The sequence below is a fragment of the Ranitomeya variabilis genome, chromosome 2, assembly GCF_051348905.1.
Source record: "Ranitomeya variabilis isolate aRanVar5 chromosome 2, aRanVar5.hap1, whole genome shotgun sequence".
NCBI classification, from domain to species: Eukaryota; Metazoa; Chordata; class Amphibia; order Anura; family Dendrobatidae; genus Ranitomeya; species Ranitomeya variabilis.
The window spans coordinates 519,755,221-519,774,739 of NC_135233.1; the positions used below are offsets into that span (position 1 = coordinate 519,755,221).

The window sequence follows — 19,519 nt, forward strand, 5'->3', positions numbered from 1 at the left end:
AGGAAGGGGTGATTCTTTCTGCTATCTCCCCTGATTTACGACGGGCTCTTCAGGAATTTCAGGCTGATAAACCTGATCGCTGTCCAGTGGGAAAACTGTTTGTTCCTGACAGATGGACTAGTAAAGTGATTTCTGAGGTTCATTGTTCTGTGTTGGCTGGCCATCCTGGGATTTTTGGTACCAGAGATTTGGTTGGTAGGTCCTCTTGGTGGCCCTCTTTGTCACGGGATGTGCGTTCTTTTGTGCAGTCCTGTGGGACTTGTGCGCGGGCCAAGCCTTGCTGTTCCCGCGCTAGTGGGTTGCTTTTGCCTTTGCCGGTCCCTGAGAGGCCTTGGACGCATATTTCTATGGATTTTATTTCAGATCTTCCGGTTTCCCAGAGGATGTCGGTTATCTGGGTGGTTTGTGACCGGTTTTCTAAGATGGTTCATTTGGTGCCTTTGCCTAAGTTGCCTTCCTCTTCTGATTTGGTTCCATTGTTTTTTCAGCATGTGGTTCGTTTGCATGGCATTCCAGAGAATATTGTGTCTGACAGAGGTTCTCAGTTTGTTTCTAGGTTTTGGCGAGCCTTTTGTGCTAGGCTGGGCATTGATTTGTCTTTTTCTTCCGCGTTTCATCCTCAGACAAATGGCCAAACCGAGCGAACTAATCAGACTTTGGAAACTTATTTGAAATGCTTTGTGTCTGCTGATCAGGACGATTGGGTGGCTTTCTTGCCATTGGCTGAGTTTGCCCTTAATAATCGGGCTAGTTCTGCTACCTTGGTTTCACCCTTCTTTTGTAATTCTGGTTTTCATCCTCGTTTTTCGTCAGGGCAGGTTGAGCCTTCTGATTGTCCTGGGGTGGACTCTGTGGTTGACAGGTTGCAGCAGATTTGGGCTCATGTTGTGGACAATTTGGTGTTGTCTCAGGAGGAGGCTCAGCGTTTTGCTAACCGTCGTCGGTGTGTTGGTTCCCGGCTTCGGGTTGGGGATTTGGTCTGGTTGTCTTCCCGTCATGTTCCTATGAAGGTTTCTTCCCCTAAGTTCAAGCCTCGGTTTATTGGTCCTTATAAGATTTCTGAGATTATCAATCCGGTGTCTTTTCGTTTGGCCCTTCCGGGCTCTTTTTCCATCCATAATGTTTTTCATAGATCTTTGTTGCGGAAATATGTGGTGCCTGTTGTTCCCTCTGTTGATCCTCCTGCCCCGGTGTTGGTTGATGGGGAGTTGGAGTATGTGGTTGAGAAGATTTTGGATTCTCGTTTTTCGAGGCGGAAGCTTCAGTATCTTTTCAAATGGAAGGGTTATGGCCAGGAGGATAATTCTTGGGTTGTTGCGTCCGATGTTCATGCTGATGATTTGGTTTGTGCCTTTCATTTGGCTCGTCCTGATCGGCCTGGGGGCTCTGGTGAGCGTTCGGTGACCCCTCCTCAAGGGGGGGGTACTGTTGTGAATTCTGTTCTTGGGCTCCCTCCGGTGGTTATAAGTGGTAGCGCTGCTGTCTTTGGATCGCAGCATTTATCAGGTGTGTCCACTTATTGCAATTCTGATTGGGCTATTTAGTCTTGCTTGACCCTTTAGTCAGTGCCAGTTGTCCATTGTTTCCTGGAGGATTCATTTCCCTGCCTGGTCTCTCTTGCTTTGCTGTTCATTTCATCAAAGAGAAGTTCTGGCTTTGTTTATTGCAGTCCACATGCTGTGGGCCTGATTGTTCATGTTCTTTTCCATGTTTTGTCTTGTCCAGCTTGGTCTGTATAAGGATTTGCTCAGCCAAGCTGGTATCTCTGGAGATGCAGATATACCCTCCATGTCTTTAGTTAGATGTGGAGATTTTGTATTTTCTGTGGTGGATATTTTCTAGTGTTTTAATACTGACCGCATAGTACTCTGTCCTATCCTTTCTATTTAGCTAGAGTGGCCTCCTTTGCTAAATTCTGTTTTCAGTCTGCGTATGTTATTTCCCTCTCCTCTCACAGTTAATATTTGTGGGGGGCTGTCTATCCTTTGGGGATTTTCTCTGAGGCAAGATTGTTTTCCCTTTTCTATCTCTAGTGGTAATTAGTCCTCCGGCTGTGTCGAGATGTCTAGGAAGTGTTAGGTACATTCCACGGCTACTTCTAGTTGCGGTGTTAAGTTCAGGGTCTGCGGTCAGTACAGGTACCACCTTCTCCAGAGTACGTCTCATGCTGCTCCTAGGCCACCAGATCATAACAGATCACCATGCAGAGCGGCTCCTACTTGTCTACATAGCACATGTGAGTGCTCCAGATCACCATGCAGAGCGGCTCCTACTTGTCTACATTGCACATGTGAGCGCTCCACATCACCATGCAGAGCAGCTACGACTTGTCTACATAGCACATGTGAGCGCTCCACATCACCATGCAGAGCGGCTCTTACTTGTTTACATAGCACATGTGAGCGCTCCACATCACCATGCAGAGCGGCTCCTACTTGTCTACATAGCACATGTGAGCGCTCCACATCACCATGCAGAGCGGCTAATACTTGTCTACAAAGCACATGTGAGCGCTCCACATCACCATGCAGAGCAGCTACTACTTGTCTACATAGCACATGTGAGCGCTCCCTATCACCATGCAGAGCGGCTCCTACTTGTCTACAAAGCACATGTGAGCGCTCCACGTCACCATGCAGAGCAAGTCCTACAAGTCGTGTGTGTTTCATGCAGCCGTGAGCTCTTGTGTCATTTATATGACAAGTGGCCCCTGTTAGATGTAGGAAAATGATGTCATTTTCCAATGGGACCTCATTATCCAGCAAAGGCACTTCCTTGGGGGGGGCAAAAAACATAGACCTTGTGTCCCCAGCATTTATCACGGGGGTGTGAATTCGTGTGGAGGACCAGCCAAACTGAATTCCTTTGTCTGACTCAAGCCACATGCAGACTTCACGGTAACACATATTCCAGCAAGACTTTGAGGTATGGAGTCTGGAAAATGACCTATAACAACAGAATGCAATATCTCTGAGCCTAGCTGAGCACATAATCGGAATCTGCATTCTTTTCCCCACGAGCCCATACCAGGCAGCCACCTCTAGCACTCTGTGTTATTGACTTACCGATCATAGCCACCATGAATTAAATACAGTAGCTATATTTGGTCTCCCTGCACAGATAAAATCCAGCAGAACCCATTGGAACTGCTGCTGTTCCATTTGGACCTTCGGGCAGAAAGTTATGGGCCATCCATGGTTCTGCCTGGAAAATCATGTTCTCAGATACTGGAGGAGGGAGGCGGTCCAGCCCAGGGGTGGGTGCAGCGTGTGGGAGGGAGCACAGCCTAGGGAATAACAGGCAGCTCCTTATTTTGAACTGAGTTTTTCTACTGGCAGGAGACCAGTTACCTGATGCGGCCACGGAATCACGTAACGAAGATTTGGACCTGTGATCCATCAGTGCCCCCCTGTGGTCATATGCTACATAACACAGTAATTGTAACCTATCTGTACCCTACCCTTGAACTACATTCTTGTCTGTATAGTATACCTGTATACGGTTCTGTATATATACAGTACAGACCAAAAGTTTGGACACACCTTCTCATTTAAAGATTTTTCTGTATTTTCATGACTATGAAAATTGTACATTCACACTGAAGGCATCAAAACTATGTATTAACACATGTGGAATTATATACTTAAAAAAGTGCGAAACAACTGAAATTATGTCTTATATTCTAGGTTCTCCAAAGTAGCCACCTTTTGCTTTGATGACTGCTTTGCACACTTTTGGCATTCTTTTGATTAGCTTCAAGAGGTAGTCACCGAGAATGGTCTTCCAACAATCGTGAAGGATTTCCCAGAGATACTTAGCACTTGTTGGCCCTTTTGCCTTCACTCTGCGGTCCAGCTCACACCAAACCATCTCGATTGGATTCAGGTCTGGTGACTATGGAGGCCAGGTCATCTGGCGTAGCACCCCATCACTCTCCTTCTTGGTCAAATAGCCCTTACACAGCCTGGAGGTTTGTTTGGAGTCATTGTCCTGTTGAAAAATAAATGATGGTCCAAGAAAATACAAACCGGATGAAATAGCATGCCGGTGCAAGATGCTGTGGTAGCCATGCTGGTTCAGTATGCCTTCAATTTTGAATAAATCCCCAACAGTGTCACCAGCAAAACATCTCCACATCATCACACCTCCTCCTCCATGCTTCACGGTGGGAACCAGGTATGTAGAGTCCATCCGTTCACCTTTTCTGCGTTGCACAAAGACACGGTGGTTGGAACCAAAGATCACAAATTTGGACTCACCAGACCAAAGCACAGATTTCCACTGGTCTAATGTCCATTCCTTGTGTTCTTTAGCCCAAACAAGTCTCTTCTGCTTGTTGCCTGTCCTTAGCAGTGGTTTCCTAGCAGCCATTTTCCCATGAAGGCGTGCTGCACAAAGTCTCCTCTTAACAGTTGTTATAGAGATGTGTCTGCTGCTAGAACTCTGTGCGGCATTGACCTGGTCTCTAATCTGAGCTGCTGTTAACCTGCGATTTCTGAGGCTGGTGACTCGGTCAAACTTATCCTTAGAAGCAGAGGTGACTCTTGGTCTTCCTTTGCTGGGGCGGTCCTCATGCGAGCCAGTTTCTTTGCAGCGCTTGATGGTTTTTGCCACTGCACTTGGGGACACTTTCAAAGTTTGCCCAATTTTTCAGACCGACTGATCTTCATTTCTTAAAGTAATGATGGCCACTCGTTTTTCTTTACTTAGAATTTGTATTATGGCAAGAAAAAGGCAGCTAACAGTCTATTCAGTAGGAATATCGGCTGTGTATCCACCAGACTTCTGCACAACACAACTGATGGTCCCACCCCCATTTATAAGGCAAGAAATCCCACTTATTAAACCTGACAGGGCACACCTGTGAATTGAAAACCATTCCCAGTGACTACCTCTTGAAGCTCATCAAGAGAATGCCAAGAGTGTGCAAAGCAGTCATCAAAGCAAAAGGTGGCTACTTTGAAGAACCTAGAATATAAGACATAATTTCAGTTGTTTCACACTTTTTTGTTAAGTATATAATTCCACGTGTTAGTTCATAGTTTTGATGCCTTCAGTGTGAATGTACAATTTTCATAGTCATCAAAATACAGAAAAATCTTTAAATGAGAGGGTGTGTCCAAACTTTTGGTATGTACTGTGTATATATATATATATATATATATATATATATATATATATATATATATATATATATATATATATATATATATAAAATTAATTTTGCGCTGCTCTTTTATCTCGATTCACGAATCCCCACGTTTGCACACTCGGTTATATAACACGCTACCGCAGGGTTGGTTTCTGGCCCGATATAAGCCTTTTGTCGGACGGGGCTTGTATATCGAACAAGGAACTGGTGGCAGCATACCGTACTATGTTAGGTAGGAACTCAGACAGTAACGGCCGGGAGGTTTATATATATATCCCCAGCCTGGACTGGTGATATATATGGAGCTATTATATTGTGCCGGGTACTGCCAGGAGGTCTTACTTTTCCTTTGTATGCAATCAGAGTCTTGGGCACTTTTGCGGTCACCATATGGTGGCACATGGAACACTTCATGTACCTCTGTGCAGCCTCGGGGTACACAGCTCTGCCATGGGCACAAAGCTCGTTATGTGCTTTGATTTGGACTAAATTCTGGCAATGCCTCATACCCGTGTACTCTGGCAAAGTCATACATCACCCTGTTAAGTCTCTGAACGATTGCCTTTCCAGTCCTGCCTTACTGGTTACCCCCCAACGATGACACATGAATGCAGAGTGCACCACATGGGCAGCAGATGGAGCTAGCGCCAGATTTAAAAGAAGCTCTTAGATTTCTAGCCCATCCACTAAACCCATAAAACCTCAGAATTGGGAGCAGTTACCTGTCAGATAAATACAGTTAATAAAACAAATGGCTGAGCTGGAAGAGCTGCAGAACTGCTGTGGATATCCATTTAATTCTCCCCGGCACCAGTAAATCAGAAAATTTAATTTAAACAACACCTAGGAACTCTCCAGATCTGCTGGGTTTAATTATCATGCCGGGCTCCTGTAAAGGCATCAATTTTTTTCTTTATTCATTGCTTTGTGTGCAGAGGGAAAGCTGGTGCCTGGGATTGGAAGATTCATGCTGGTTACATTAAAGGCCGCTTCTGTGTGTGTAAGGTGACAGAGCGTCTTTAACTTACCGAGGGGAGGGCCGTGAGTCATTAGAATGTCGATGCCCTCAGGGATAAGGTTCCACTTGTCAAGTAAAGACTGGCCTCTAGGAAGATTAAATCCCCATCCATTAAACCATGGTGTCCTGTAGAAAAAAGAAGGTCTTTTATCAGTAATAGCTTGTAAATAGATCCGTCACTGTAACATCAATTTCTTTATTTTTTAGTAATTTCCGTAATGGATAGGGTATGCTGGGGATTTTACATTTTTCACTTCTCGGGGATTAGTTTTCCATTGCATGCAAATTTGAGATATACATATATTATTATATATATATACACACACATACATACATACACACACATACAGTGCCTTGCGAAAGCATATCGGCCCCCTGGAACTTTTCAACCTTTTCCCACATATCATGCTTCAAACATAAAGATACCAAATGTGAAGAATCAACAACAGGTGGAACACAATTGTGAAATTGAACAAAATTTGTTGGTTATTTTAAATTTTTGTGGAAATTCAAAAAATGAAAAGTGGGGAATGCAATATTACTTTACTTTCAGTGCAGCAAACTCACTCCAGAAGTTCATTGTGGATCTCTGAATGATCCAATGTTGTCCTAAATGCCTAATGATGATAAATATAATCCACCTGTGTGTAATCAAGTCTCCGTATAAATGCACCTGCCCTGTGAGGGTACGTGTCCACGTTCAGGATGGCCGGCGGTATCGTCGGAGCGGCAAAGCAGCTCGGCGCTAAGCCCCGCCCCCTTCTGGGACGCGATGATGCCGGATGTGTTCATTGTAAACATCTGGGATCATCGCACCCCTCGCATAGGGCCCTGTGTTATTCCTTGCGGCGACGCAGCGTCGCTGCAAGGAACACGGACATGCTGCGATCTGAAAAGACGCGCAGCATGTCCGGAGTCGCAGGGCCGCCGCGTGCGTGTTTCCACGCATAGTGGACACGGGATTTCAAAAAATCCCCTCCACTATGCTGGAACATCTGGACGCTGCATGTTTGACGCTGCGGCCCCACGCAGCGTCAAACACGCAGCGTTTCCTGACCGTGGACACGTACCCTTATAGTCTCAGGGTTCTGTTTGAAGCACAGAGAGCATCATGAAGACCAAAGAACACACCAGGCAGGTCCGCGATACTGTTATGAAGAAGTTTAAAGCCAGATTTGGATACAAAATGATTTCCAAAACTTTAAACATCCCAAGGAGCACTGTGCAAGCGATCATATTGAAATAGGAGTATCATACCACTGCAAACCTAACAAGACCCGGCCGTCCCTCTAAACTTTCATCTCAAACAAGGAGAAGACTGATCAGAGATGCAGCCAAGAGGCCCATATGATCACTCTGGATGAACTGCAGAGATCTACAGCTGAGGTGGGACAGTCTGTCCACAGGACAACAATCATTCGTACACTGCACAAATCTGGCCTTTAAGGAAGAGTGGCAAGAAGAAAGCCATTTCTCAAAGATATCCATAAAAAGTGTCGTTTAAAGTTTGCAACAAGCCACCTGGGAGAGACACCAAACATGTGGAAGAAGGTTCTCTGGTCAGATGAAACCAAAATCAAACTTTTTGGCAACAATACCAAACGATATGTTTGGCGTAAAGGCGAACACACAGCTCATCACCCTGAACACACCATCCCCACTGTCAAACATGGTGGTGGCAGCATCATGGTTTGGGCCTGCTTTTCTTCAGCAGGGACAGGGAAGATGGTTAAAATTGATGGGAAGATGGATGGAGCCAAATACAGGACCATTCTTAAAGAAAATCTGTTGGGAGTCTGCAAAAGTCCTGACTGGGACGGAGATTTGTCTTCCAACAAGACAATGATCCCAAACATAAAGCAAAATCTACAATGGAATGGTTCAAAAATAAATGTATCCAGGTGTTAGAATAGCCAAGTCAAAGTCCAGACCTCAATCCAATCGAGAATCTGTGGAAAGAGCTGAAAACTACTGTTCACAAACGATCTCCATCAAACCTCACTGAGCTCGAGCTGTTTGCCAAGGAAGAATGGGCAAGAATTTGAGTCTCTCGATATACAAAATGGATAGAGACATACCCCAAGCGACTTGCAGCTGTAATCACAGCAAAAGGTGGCACAACAAAGTATTAAGTTAAAGGGGCTGAATAATATTGCACGCCCCACTTTTCAGTTTTTGAATTTCCACAAAAATTTAAAATAACCAATAAATTTCGTTCAACTTCACAATTGTATTCCAGTTGTTGATTCTTCACCAAAAATGTACATTTGGTATCTTTATGTTTGAAGCATGATATGTGGGAAAAGGTTGAAAAGTTCCAGGGGGCCGAATACTTTCGCAAGGCACTGTTTATATAACAGAAAAACCCACAATAGTCACAGAAATAACTTGAATCTGACAGAAGTAATAATAAATGAATAATCTATGAAAATGAACAAATGAAAGTCAGTCATTGCTTTTAATCATACTTCCACAGAATTAAAAAAAAAATAAAACTCAAGAAATAGGCCTGGACAGACATGATGGTACCACTGAAAATAATGTGACAATAGAGACATGTTAAATCACGGTGTGTCCGCTAACTAGCATCACAATTGTCTACAGTCTTGGAATCAGTGAGTGGGCCTGTAGATAGGGCTACAGATACTCACTGTGCTGTTTGGTGACATTGTGTGTATCACACTCAACATGGACCAGAGGAAGCGAAGGAAAGAGTTGTCTCAGGAGATTAGAAAGAAAATTATAGGCAAATATGTGTTAGGGCTAGCGGAACGCACCAAATGAATATAAAGATTTTATTATGATAGATGCGTTCGCAGCCCGGGGTCCACCGTGCAGGAGAACCTGCTGCTAGCAAATAGCGGAACTAAATGGCGGTGTTAGCTAACTCTGTTACTTCACAGAGCAGCCGTGAACTCAAAGCACTGCGCCCTGTTAGACTCCACAGAGGCACAGGCTAACTGCCTAAACAAGAGCACTCAGTGGTCATGCATGCACACGAAACTCCTCGCCGGAGGTGCCAGCATTCTAGGGGCTTATTTCGGCCAGGTCCCTGAATACCCAAGCATACAAACTCCTCGCCGGAGGTGCCAGCATTCTAGGGGCTTATTTCAGCCGGGTCCCTGAACACACTCATACAAGACCACACTGGCACAAAGTACATAAATAAAGAGCAATACTAGCGCATGGCCGTGCGGCCATGCGAGCCTTAAATAGTTGCAGCACGTACAGGACCTTCCAGGAAGGACCAATGAGAGGCTGCCACAGAGCGTGAGCACCTACAGGACCTTAGCTGCAGTGTCTGATCATGTGACCCTCGATCTCCACTGAGAGATCTTACTCTGGGCATGCTCAGAACGAGAAAAGCAGGACTTAGTCCCAGAAGCGTCTGCTCGCCGCTGCCCAGCACTGACTTCAATGGCAGAAGCAGGAAAAGCAGCAGTAACTCTCTGTACAGAGTCAGACTGAGCGAGACGCTGGGATCGACGTCTCCGCTGAGCAGACTCCACTGTGGCAGGAGAAGAATGGGAGACCACAGCGGAGATGGCCCGAGATTCCCCCTGTGCAGAGACGGGAACTCGAACCCTAACATTACCCCCCCTGCTAGGGCCCCCCTCCTTGGACCTCACTACGCTCGAAGGCAGCAATGAGCTGCGGAGCCCGAATGCGCTCAGCAGGCTCCCAGGACCTATCCTCAGGACCGTAACCCTTCCAGTCCACCAAATAAAATTTTGTGCCACGAACCACCTTGCACCCCAAAATAGCGTTCACCTCGTAATCGTCCGTAGACGAACCCGATGTCCCGGCAGATGACTCGGAAAACCGGGACATGTATACAGGTTTCAAGAGGGACACATGAAAGGTGTCGATGATACCCAGGTGTGGCGGAAGGGCTAAACGATAGACCACAGGGTTAACCTGTTCGAGGACCTTGAAAGGACCCAAGTAGCGAGGTGCAAACTTAGTGGACTCAACACGCAGCCTGATGTTACGGGCGGAGAGCCACACTAAGTCGCCAGGAGCAAAGGTCGGAGCGGGGCGCCGATGTGCATCGGCGGAGGACCTCATTCTCTCCTTGGAGTCCAGAATGGCATCCTGAGTGCGGTCCCAAATATCCGTGCTTCCACAGCCCAGTCTGCCACCCTGGAGTCGGCAGAAGACACGGGCATAGGCACAGGTACCCGCGGATGCGGACCATAGTTGAGGAGGAATGGGGTTTGTCCAGTGGAGTCGGCTACGGCATTGTTCAGCGCAAACTCTGCCCACGGTAGCAAGGATGCCCAGTCATCCTGCCTGGCTGAGACAAAATGTCGCAGATATGTGACCAAGGTCTGATTGGCCCTCTCTACCAATCCATTCGTCTCGGGATGATATGCAGAAGAGAGATTTAACTCAATGCGGAGAAGACGACAAAACTCTCTCCAGAACAGAGACGCAAACTGGGGACCCCGGTCACTGACAATTTTGTCTGGCATACCATGTAGGCGGAAGATGTGCTTTATTAACAACGCTGCCAAGGCCCGTGCCGAAGGTAACCGAGGAAGCGGCACCAAATGCACCATTTTGTAAAAATGGTCAGTGATAACCCAAATGATGGTACAGCCCCGAGACTTGGGCAAACCCACCACAAAGTCCATCCCGACCATCTCCCAGGGCCTGTCTGCCACCGGCAATGGATAGAGTAACCCAGCTGGCCGTTGTCGAGGAGACTTATTTTTGGCGCAGGAGACACACACCTGAATATAATCCCTGACTTCTCGGACCATATGTGGCCACCAGTACGTCCTCGCCAATAGCTCAGATGTCCTTTTTGTCCCAAAATGTCCACCCACCCTGGACGAATGAGCCCACAAAAGAACCTCCGGTCGCAAACTGGATGGTACGAAAGTCTTGCCCGGAGGCACAGACTCTAGCGACACCGGAGCTACGGTTCTCTGACTCTCAGTGGGGACAATAAGCCGAGGCTCCTCTTCCTCCTCCACAGATGACACAACGGAGCGAGAGAGAGCGTCGGCACGAATGTTCTTCTCCCCCGAAAGAAAATGGAGGGTGAAATGGAACCGGGAGAACAACAAGGACCATCTAGCCTGGCGAGAATTTAACCGCTGGGCTGTCTGCAGGTACACCAAATTTTTATGGTCTGTGAAGACTTGGAAAGGAAAACGAGCTCCCTCCAAGAGATGTCTCCACTCCGAGAAAGCCAACTTCATGGCCAGCAACTCCCTGTCCCTGATGGAATAATTCCTCTCTGCTGGTGAGAAGGTCTTAGAAAAGAAGAAGCAAGGATGCTTCCGACCCTGAGCATCTTTTTGGAAGAGGACTGCTCCAGCACCAACAGATGAGGCATCCACCTCCATGATAAATGGTTTGTCTACATCGGGGCGATGTAGGATGGGAGCGCTAGCGAAGTGTGACTTTATGGAATTAAAGGCCTTGGAGACCTCCTCAGACCACAATTTGGGATTTGCTCCCTTCTTGGTGAGGGCAACCAAGGGAGCTACCAAAGTTGAGAAGTGTGGAATGAACTGTCGATAGTAATGAACCCCATAAAGCGCTGCACCGCTTTAAGAGAATGTGGTTCCTGCCAGTCCATCACAGCCTGTAGCATGGCAGGATCCATAGCCAATCCCTGGGCAGAGATGATATAACCAAGAAATGGCAAGGACTCCTGCTCAAACACACACTTCTCCAACTTGGCGTAGAGGGAGTTTGCCCGTAAGAGGTCAAAGACTTTGCGAACATCTCTCCGATGGGAGTCAATATCTGGAGAGTAGATGAGAATATCATCCAGATAGACTACGACCGAGGTGGTGAGCATATCCCGGAAGATGTCGTTCACAAAGTCTTGGAAAACGGCTGGGGCATTACAGAGCCCGAAGGGCATCACCAGATACTCATAGTGCCCATCCCTGGTGTTAAAAGCCATCTTCCATTCGTCCCCCTCACGGATGCGAGTCAGGTTGTAAGCACCCCGCAGATCTAATTTTGTAAATACCCTTGCTCCCCATAGCCTATCAAAAAGCTCAGATATCAGGGGTAATGGGTACTTGTTCTTAACGGTGATGGAGTTAAGACCCCTGTAATCTATACATGGACGCAGTTCTCCATTCTTCTTCTGAACAAAGAAGAAGCCAGCCCCAGCAGGCGACACTGACTTCCTGATGAACCCTCTTGCCAGATTCTCTTGGATGTACTGAGACATAGCCTCAGTCTCCGGGAGAGATAACGGATAAACTCGACCCTGGGGAGGCTCAGCACCAGGCAAGAGGTCAATAGGACAGTCATAGGGGTGGTGAGGCGGAAGGGTCACCGGGGCCTTTTTGGAGAACACGTCCGCATGAGACCAGTATTGCTTGGGGAGAGAGGATAGATCTGCGGGTACCTCTGTAGTAGCAACCTGAATGCACTCCCTTTGACACCTACCCTCACAAGACTCACCCCATCCCCAAATTCTGCCTGAGGACCACTCGATATGTGGAGAGTGGTACCGTAACCAAGGTATTCCCAACAGGACCTCATCAATTCCCTCAGGTATGACGAGCAGAGATATTGTCTCCTGATGGGATGGCGACAAGGACAGAGTAAAAGGAATGGTCTGGTGAGTTATGTTATCTGTGAGGGCAGTGTCGACCCATTCACCACTCGTACCGTAACTGGTTGCTCTAGCATAACCAGGGGTATTGCGTGACGTTGGGCGAAGGCGGAAGACATAAAATTGCCCTCCACCCCAGAATCCACGCAGAGCTCTACTGAGTGGGAAGATGAGCCAATAATAATTGTCCCTTTAAAGGACAATTTTGAGGCAAACGTCGCCGTATCTAGTGTACCTCCACCGACTACCACTAGAGGCTGACGTCTCCTCGACCGCTGGGAACATCTGGTGGCAAGATGTCCAGACTGCTGGCAAACATGACAGACCTTGGGTGCCCAAGCGGTCCGGGACTTAGAACCCGCTCGAGACACCTCCCTGGACTCATGTGACTCAGGAACCTGGAAAGGAGATTACAGAGGTTTGGCGAAGGTGGGAGCCAGCCGAAACCTCTGCCTACAATGGGCTCGCTCTAACCTCCGCTCGTTAAAAAGGAGGTCAATATGGGTAGAGACAGTTATTAACTCCTCCAGTGTGGCTGGAATCTCCCTAGTGGCCAGAGCGCCCTTAACGTGATCAGCCAGCCCCCTCCAAAATATGGGGATAAGAGCTTTATCTGACCACTCCAGCTCTGAAGCTAAGGGTACCGTCTCACAGTGGCACTTTGGTCGCTACGACGGCAGGATCCGTGACGTTCCAGCGATATACTTACGATCTCGCTGTGTCTGACACGCTACTGCGATCAGGGACCCCGCTGAGAATCGTACGTCGTAGCAGATTGTTTGAAACTTTCTTTCGTCGCTAGATCACCCGCTGTCATCGCTGGATCGGCGTGTGTGACGCCGATCCAGCGATGTGTTCGCTTGTAACCAGGGTAAACATCGGGTTACTAAGCGCAGGGCCGCTCTTAGTAACCCGATGTTTACCCTGGTTACCATTGTAAATGTAAAAAAACCAAAAAACACTACATACTCACATTCCGGTGTCTGTCATGTCCCTCGCCGTCAGCTTCCCGCACTGACTGAGCGCCGGCCGTAAAGTAAAAGCAGAGCACAGCGGTGACGTCACCGCTGTGCTGTGCTTTACGGCCGGCACTGACACAGTCAGTGGGGGAAGCTGACGGCTTAACTTAATATTAAGTTAAGGGTACCATCATTTCTGTCCAGGCCTATTTCATGAGTTTTAATTTTTTAAAAATTCTGTGGGAGCATGATTGAAATATCTGACTTTCATTTGCTCATTTTCATAGATTTTTTATTTATTATTACTTTTGTCAGATTCAAGTTATTTTTGTGACAATTGTGGGCTTTTCTGTCATTAAACGAGGGGTACCAACAATTTTGACCACATGTGTATGCTTGCCATTTACTCATCTTTCATGCGTTATTACCCAGCTGGCAAAAATTTATAAACATATTAACGCCGAAAGCAAAAATCAGATGTCGTCAGACCCTTATCGATGACCATAGAAATATAATTAATAAAGAACAAAGAAAATGCCAAGATATTAGACAGGTACTTGTTACCCGTATTCACTAATGAACTGACTGTGGCAGGTATTATTCAGCAAGGCAGAAATCAAAGTTCATCACCTGATATAACTAAATTAACACAAATAAAAGTATGTCTGTGTCTGAGTAAATTAAATATCATACTCCTTGAAAAATCCACCTGGCGAAACGTACATTGGAGCTGTTAGGCATTTATATATGGTAATGTTTTAAATTTATTTATGTACTGTGTTTTTATCTGCTGGGTGTTTTGTATGTAATTATTTACTCTGTCCATGTAGATTTACATTGATATGTAATATTTATCTATAATATATGCTGCTGCTATATGGTTATACTATTTTCATATTTAAGAACCATACCATTATTATTAGACCCATTTTCTACACGTTTTTCCCTGTGATTTCCCTGTGTTAGATTCATTCCCCTCTATATGTATTTTTATTCTCTCTACTAACATGCAGCTGTTCTTATATTGATGCATTAATAAAAAATTACATTTTATTAATTATCCTAGTGTCTATTTGCTTTTGTGGTTGCATAAATAAACTAAATATTGACAAAGTCCCCAGCATTCATCCATGCATATTGAGGGAGTTGAGCTAAGTAATTCATAGATTGCTGTATGTCATCTTCTTATAATAGGGGTGATGCCACAGGATAGGAATGGCTGATGTGGTACCGATATTTAAGAAGGTGGATACCTGCAACTATTGCTAAGTTTGACATCAGTGGTGTGCACGTTTCTTCAAGGTATTTCAAGAAATGATCTTCAAAAGTATAATGTAGGAAAAATGGAGGAGTAAAAGGCACAATAGGGTCTTATCTGATGTTTTGTTTTTTTTTTAAATCAGATAAATTTTTTATTAAGGAAAAACAATTATAACAAATGATATCAAGCTGTTATTTACAGATAATCATATATTTTTATGAACAAAACTCCCCCCTACCCCCCCTTCGAGACCTCCTTAATGCCTTCCCCATTTCCTATCCGATATTCCTTCCCCAATCCAAATACAATTGTATAGTATGAACATCATCCATAACATTATGCATCCTCCCCACAATTCTAATTCCATTCTATCCATGGCTGCCATATCTTTTGAAATACATCTAGTTTATTTCTCTTAGAATAGATACTTTTTTCCAATAAAATTATATGATCCGCCTGCGTAAGAAAGTCTGGTCTAGTCGGAGGCTCTTCCCTGATCCAGAACCAAGCTATCAATTCACTTGCTATGAATAACAATCTAGCAATCGCCAGTTTAACCATAGATACCACTGCTATTTCTTCCACATAACCTAATATACAGACCAAAGGGTCTCTGGGAATGACACACCTATATACCAATTCAATCAGATTCAATACAACTGTCCAGAAGGCAGACAATCTAGGGCAGTGCCACAGCATGTGTAACATGTCTGCCTGTTCCTGCGAACATCGTGGACACTCGGAATCAGACCTCAAGCCCATCTTGAACAGTCTATCGGGAGTTCTGTAAGCTCTATGAATCACATATAATTGAGACATCTTCCCAGGTTCGCTCATAGAGATCTTAGTCACATATTCTAAAATAGATTCCCATCTCTCATCATTTATCTCTCCCAATTCAGCTTCACATTTCACTCTAGACTTGATGGGATGTTTGACTAGAAAGGTAAATAATAAATCTTTATACACTTCTGAAATTGCCCCCCGTGTCCCGCTGTTCTCCAAAATGGAAGCCAGCGTGATATCACTCTGGATCTCAATAAGTTTTCTCCGACATTGCGACTGATACGCATGCTTTTATAATGATATAAATTTAAATGTGATAACTGGAATTCTCTTTGTAACTCCACGAATGACTTAAGTCCCCCTTGACCCAGTAGCTGACCCATCCTTCTAATTCCTGCCTCTCTCCATGGCCAATATCCTTCCATTTGCTTAAGTTCTTGTAAATTTATATTATCCCATATAGGAGAGTATTTGGTAAGGCCCGTGACACCCCTAATCTGTTTAACTTTTTCCCATACCTTATGAATTAGGAGAACAGTAGGAAACCGAGAACCCAGTTTCAAAAATTGCCCCCCTTCCAAACTCTCACCCAGAGGCCATTTTCCAAACAAATATCTCAAACTACTGGGCGATTGCCCCTTTCCCATCTCCTCCCCCCATCCTCCAATATGCTGGCATTGTGCTGATAAAAAATATACCCAAGGGTTAGGGAGCGCCAAGCCCCCTTCCGCCTTTGGCCTCTGCAAAGTTTTTTGTTTAAACCTTGGGTTTTTCTTCCCCCATATTAGTTCGGCAAAGAGCGATTTGATTTTACGGAACCTACTCTGCGGAATCCAAATTGGAGAATTATGCAGTACATATAACAACTGCAGCATCACAATCATCTTCTCCTCCTTCATTCCATAGACAAATCCTTTTATCTCTCGTGCCTCCCTTATTTTAGCGGCCAAGGGTTCCACAGCTAGGGCAAATAGCAACGGAGACAATGGGCACCCCTGCCTTGTACCCCTATGCAATGAGAAACTATCAGATAATTTATTATTTACTCTAATTTTTGCCATTGGAGAGGAGTATAGCAACCCCACCCAAGATATAAACTTAGGCCCGAACCCAAGGCACAACAGAACCGACCACAAGTAATTCCATTCTACACAATCAAAGGCCTTATGGGCATCCAAAGACACCACCACTCTCTTTCCAGCATTTTCGGCTGGAATTTGCATATTTAAATATAGTCTCCTTAAATTGATTGCTGTAGATTTGTTAGGCATAAATCCAGATTGATCTGAGTGGATTACTTTATCAATCACATGGGTTAGTCTGTTGGCCACTTATCTGATGTTAAAAGCCAATAAGGTGCAGGGAATTGCTCACCTGGTATAGATGTGTATCACACAACAAAGGTCAAGCTTAAATTTGTCAGCTGCTGCAGTCCCACAGGTTAACAAATCGTTGAAATGCCAGAAGAGAACTAATAGGTGGTCATATGCACTGCTGATGGAGATCCGGAAGAATGGTCTTGAACCATTTTTTCGCATCTCCATCAGCAGTATGATGACCCACCAATTGGTTCTCTTCTGGAACTTCAAAAGGATATAGCAGAGAATGGTGTAATACCTGACAGCATGAATTCATAAAAGACAGGTCGTGTCTTACCAACATGTTGGGTTTCTATGAGGAGGTAAGTGCAAATGTGGATGTTGGTAATGCAGCTAATGTGACTTATGTGGTACAGTATTAAATGCCTTTTCAAAGACCAGATAGCAGCCTTCTACTAAAGCTCCAGAAGCAAGGACTAAGGGACGCTATATGAAAATGGGTGATAAATGGTTTCCTGTCATTTAACCAAAGTCCTGGTAAATGGTACAACGACTTTGTACGTTGTCTACATGGGATGAAGTCAGCAGTGCGGACCACAAGTCTCTGTGTTAGGACCAGTTCTTGGGATTGAGCGTAAAGTGTCAGTCTTTTCTGATGCCAAAAAACTTTGTAGGATAATAAAATCTGAGTGAGCCTGTATAATATTACAGAACCATCTAAGATGTGTGCATGGGCAAAAGCATGGCAGATGAGGATATCAATGAGAAATGTAAAGCAATGCACCGAAGCTGGAGTAATTGTACTGCTGCATTTCCCCTTAGCACAGAATGATGATGTTGGAGAGGGCTCAGGAGCTGTTATATAACTGGCATCTCTAACAGAAGCAGGCTGAGGTGAGCTCCGATCACTACTGCTGTGCACCATTTAAAGGGAATATGTCTTTAGGATAAACCCTCCTAAGCCGTCTATATGGGCATGTAGGTCACAGGAAACTGAATACCTTGATATCTATGATCCGATGTCTTATTCCAGAGAAATCTATGTTTTTCTTCTATGTAAATTACCTCTTCCATCCTATGGGGAGGATGTTGCCTGGAAGAGAACTCTGCCTCCAGAGCTTATTTTAAATAAAAGAGGGAGTTACCATTGTGAGACAAGTAACTAAGGCCCCTTTCACACATCAGTTTTTTGCCATCAGTCACAATCCGTTGGCTCGACGGATCCGTCGGAGATTGTGAAAAACTGATGCGACGGATTCGGTTTTTTGACGGATCCGACTAGCGGATCTGGCTAATTGGATCGGAGCATGCTCAGTTAAAAAAACGGAATCCGTCATTTGACAGGTCTGGCGCCCATAGGCTTCCATTCGAGCAAACGACAAACGGCGACGGATCAGTCACTGTCTGTTTTTTCGATGGACACAAAGAACGTTACTTAATCCGTTGTCTAAAGCCGCCGGACACGTTTCAATGGATCCGGCAAACGACGGATGAAGTCATCTGTCGCAATCCATCGCTAATACAAGTCTATGAGAAAAAAACGGATCCGGCGGCATCAGTCACTGGATCCATTTTTTTCAAAATTCAACGGAATGCATGCAGCTGGTAACAATGCACACTGGTAACAATGGTAACCATTACACATTACACTGGTAACAATGGTAACCATTACATATCACACTGGTAACCTTTACATATTACACTGGTGACCATTACTCATCACACTGGTAACTTCCCCTTCATATAAAATAAGCTCTGGAGGAAGAGTTATCTTCCAGGCACAGTCCTCCTCAGAGCTTGGAAGAAGTCATTTACATAACAACAACAAGACATCTGATATGAGACATACAGGTGTGTGATTTTTTTTTTCAGCAATCTATAATCTGTATGCTCATATTAATAGTTAAGATTGGTCAAATGTGGTGACAGATCCTCTTTAAATGCCTCTTCTGTAACAGTGGCACTAAAATGAAGTAGTTGTCTATGTGCAGGCATCCATCAGCCTCCCGAGACTTGATTGTGGTCAAAATATCAGACAAAGGAGTGATGAAGGCCACCGTCACTGCCATTGTAGTACTCCTTTGAAGCTCAGCCAAAAGGTTGAAAATCAAGTCTGAGTTTCATAGGAGAATATGATTATCACTATATACTTCATTACTGTTGCATTCCAAGGGGTGATGTAAGAAACTAATAAAAGGAACAAATACAAATTCCAAAGTTATTCAAAATTACATTAAAAAGATAAAAAAGTGTTTTGGGGCTGTAGATGCAGGATATCAAAATTAAGAGCAGGAGGGACATCATTCTTGCCATTTGCCTCTTTGTAGCTACCGTAAGTAGTGTAACACGTTATCAGTACCATAATGGAGTCTATATGGCCTGTAGGATAATAGTTCACTTTAATTGAGTAAACTCAGCCTATCAGAGCAGAT

At 45.0% G+C, this 19,519-nt stretch overlaps 1 protein-coding gene across 4 annotated transcripts in view; it reads right to left on the reverse strand.

The window, feature by feature from the left end:
- The window catches only part of MPPED2 (metallophosphoesterase domain containing 2), a 289,676-nt gene that overhangs the window by 22,089 nt on the left and 248,068 nt on the right, over positions 1-19,519 (reverse strand). For all 4 annotated transcript variants that reach the window (XM_077288056.1, XM_077288058.1, XM_077288057.1 and 1 more), the window contains one exon: positions 6,181-6,296. In XM_077288056.1, coding sequence (XP_077144171.1) covers positions 6,181-6,296 — 116 coding nt within the window. The remainder of the gene's footprint in view (positions 1-6,180; positions 6,297-19,519) is intronic.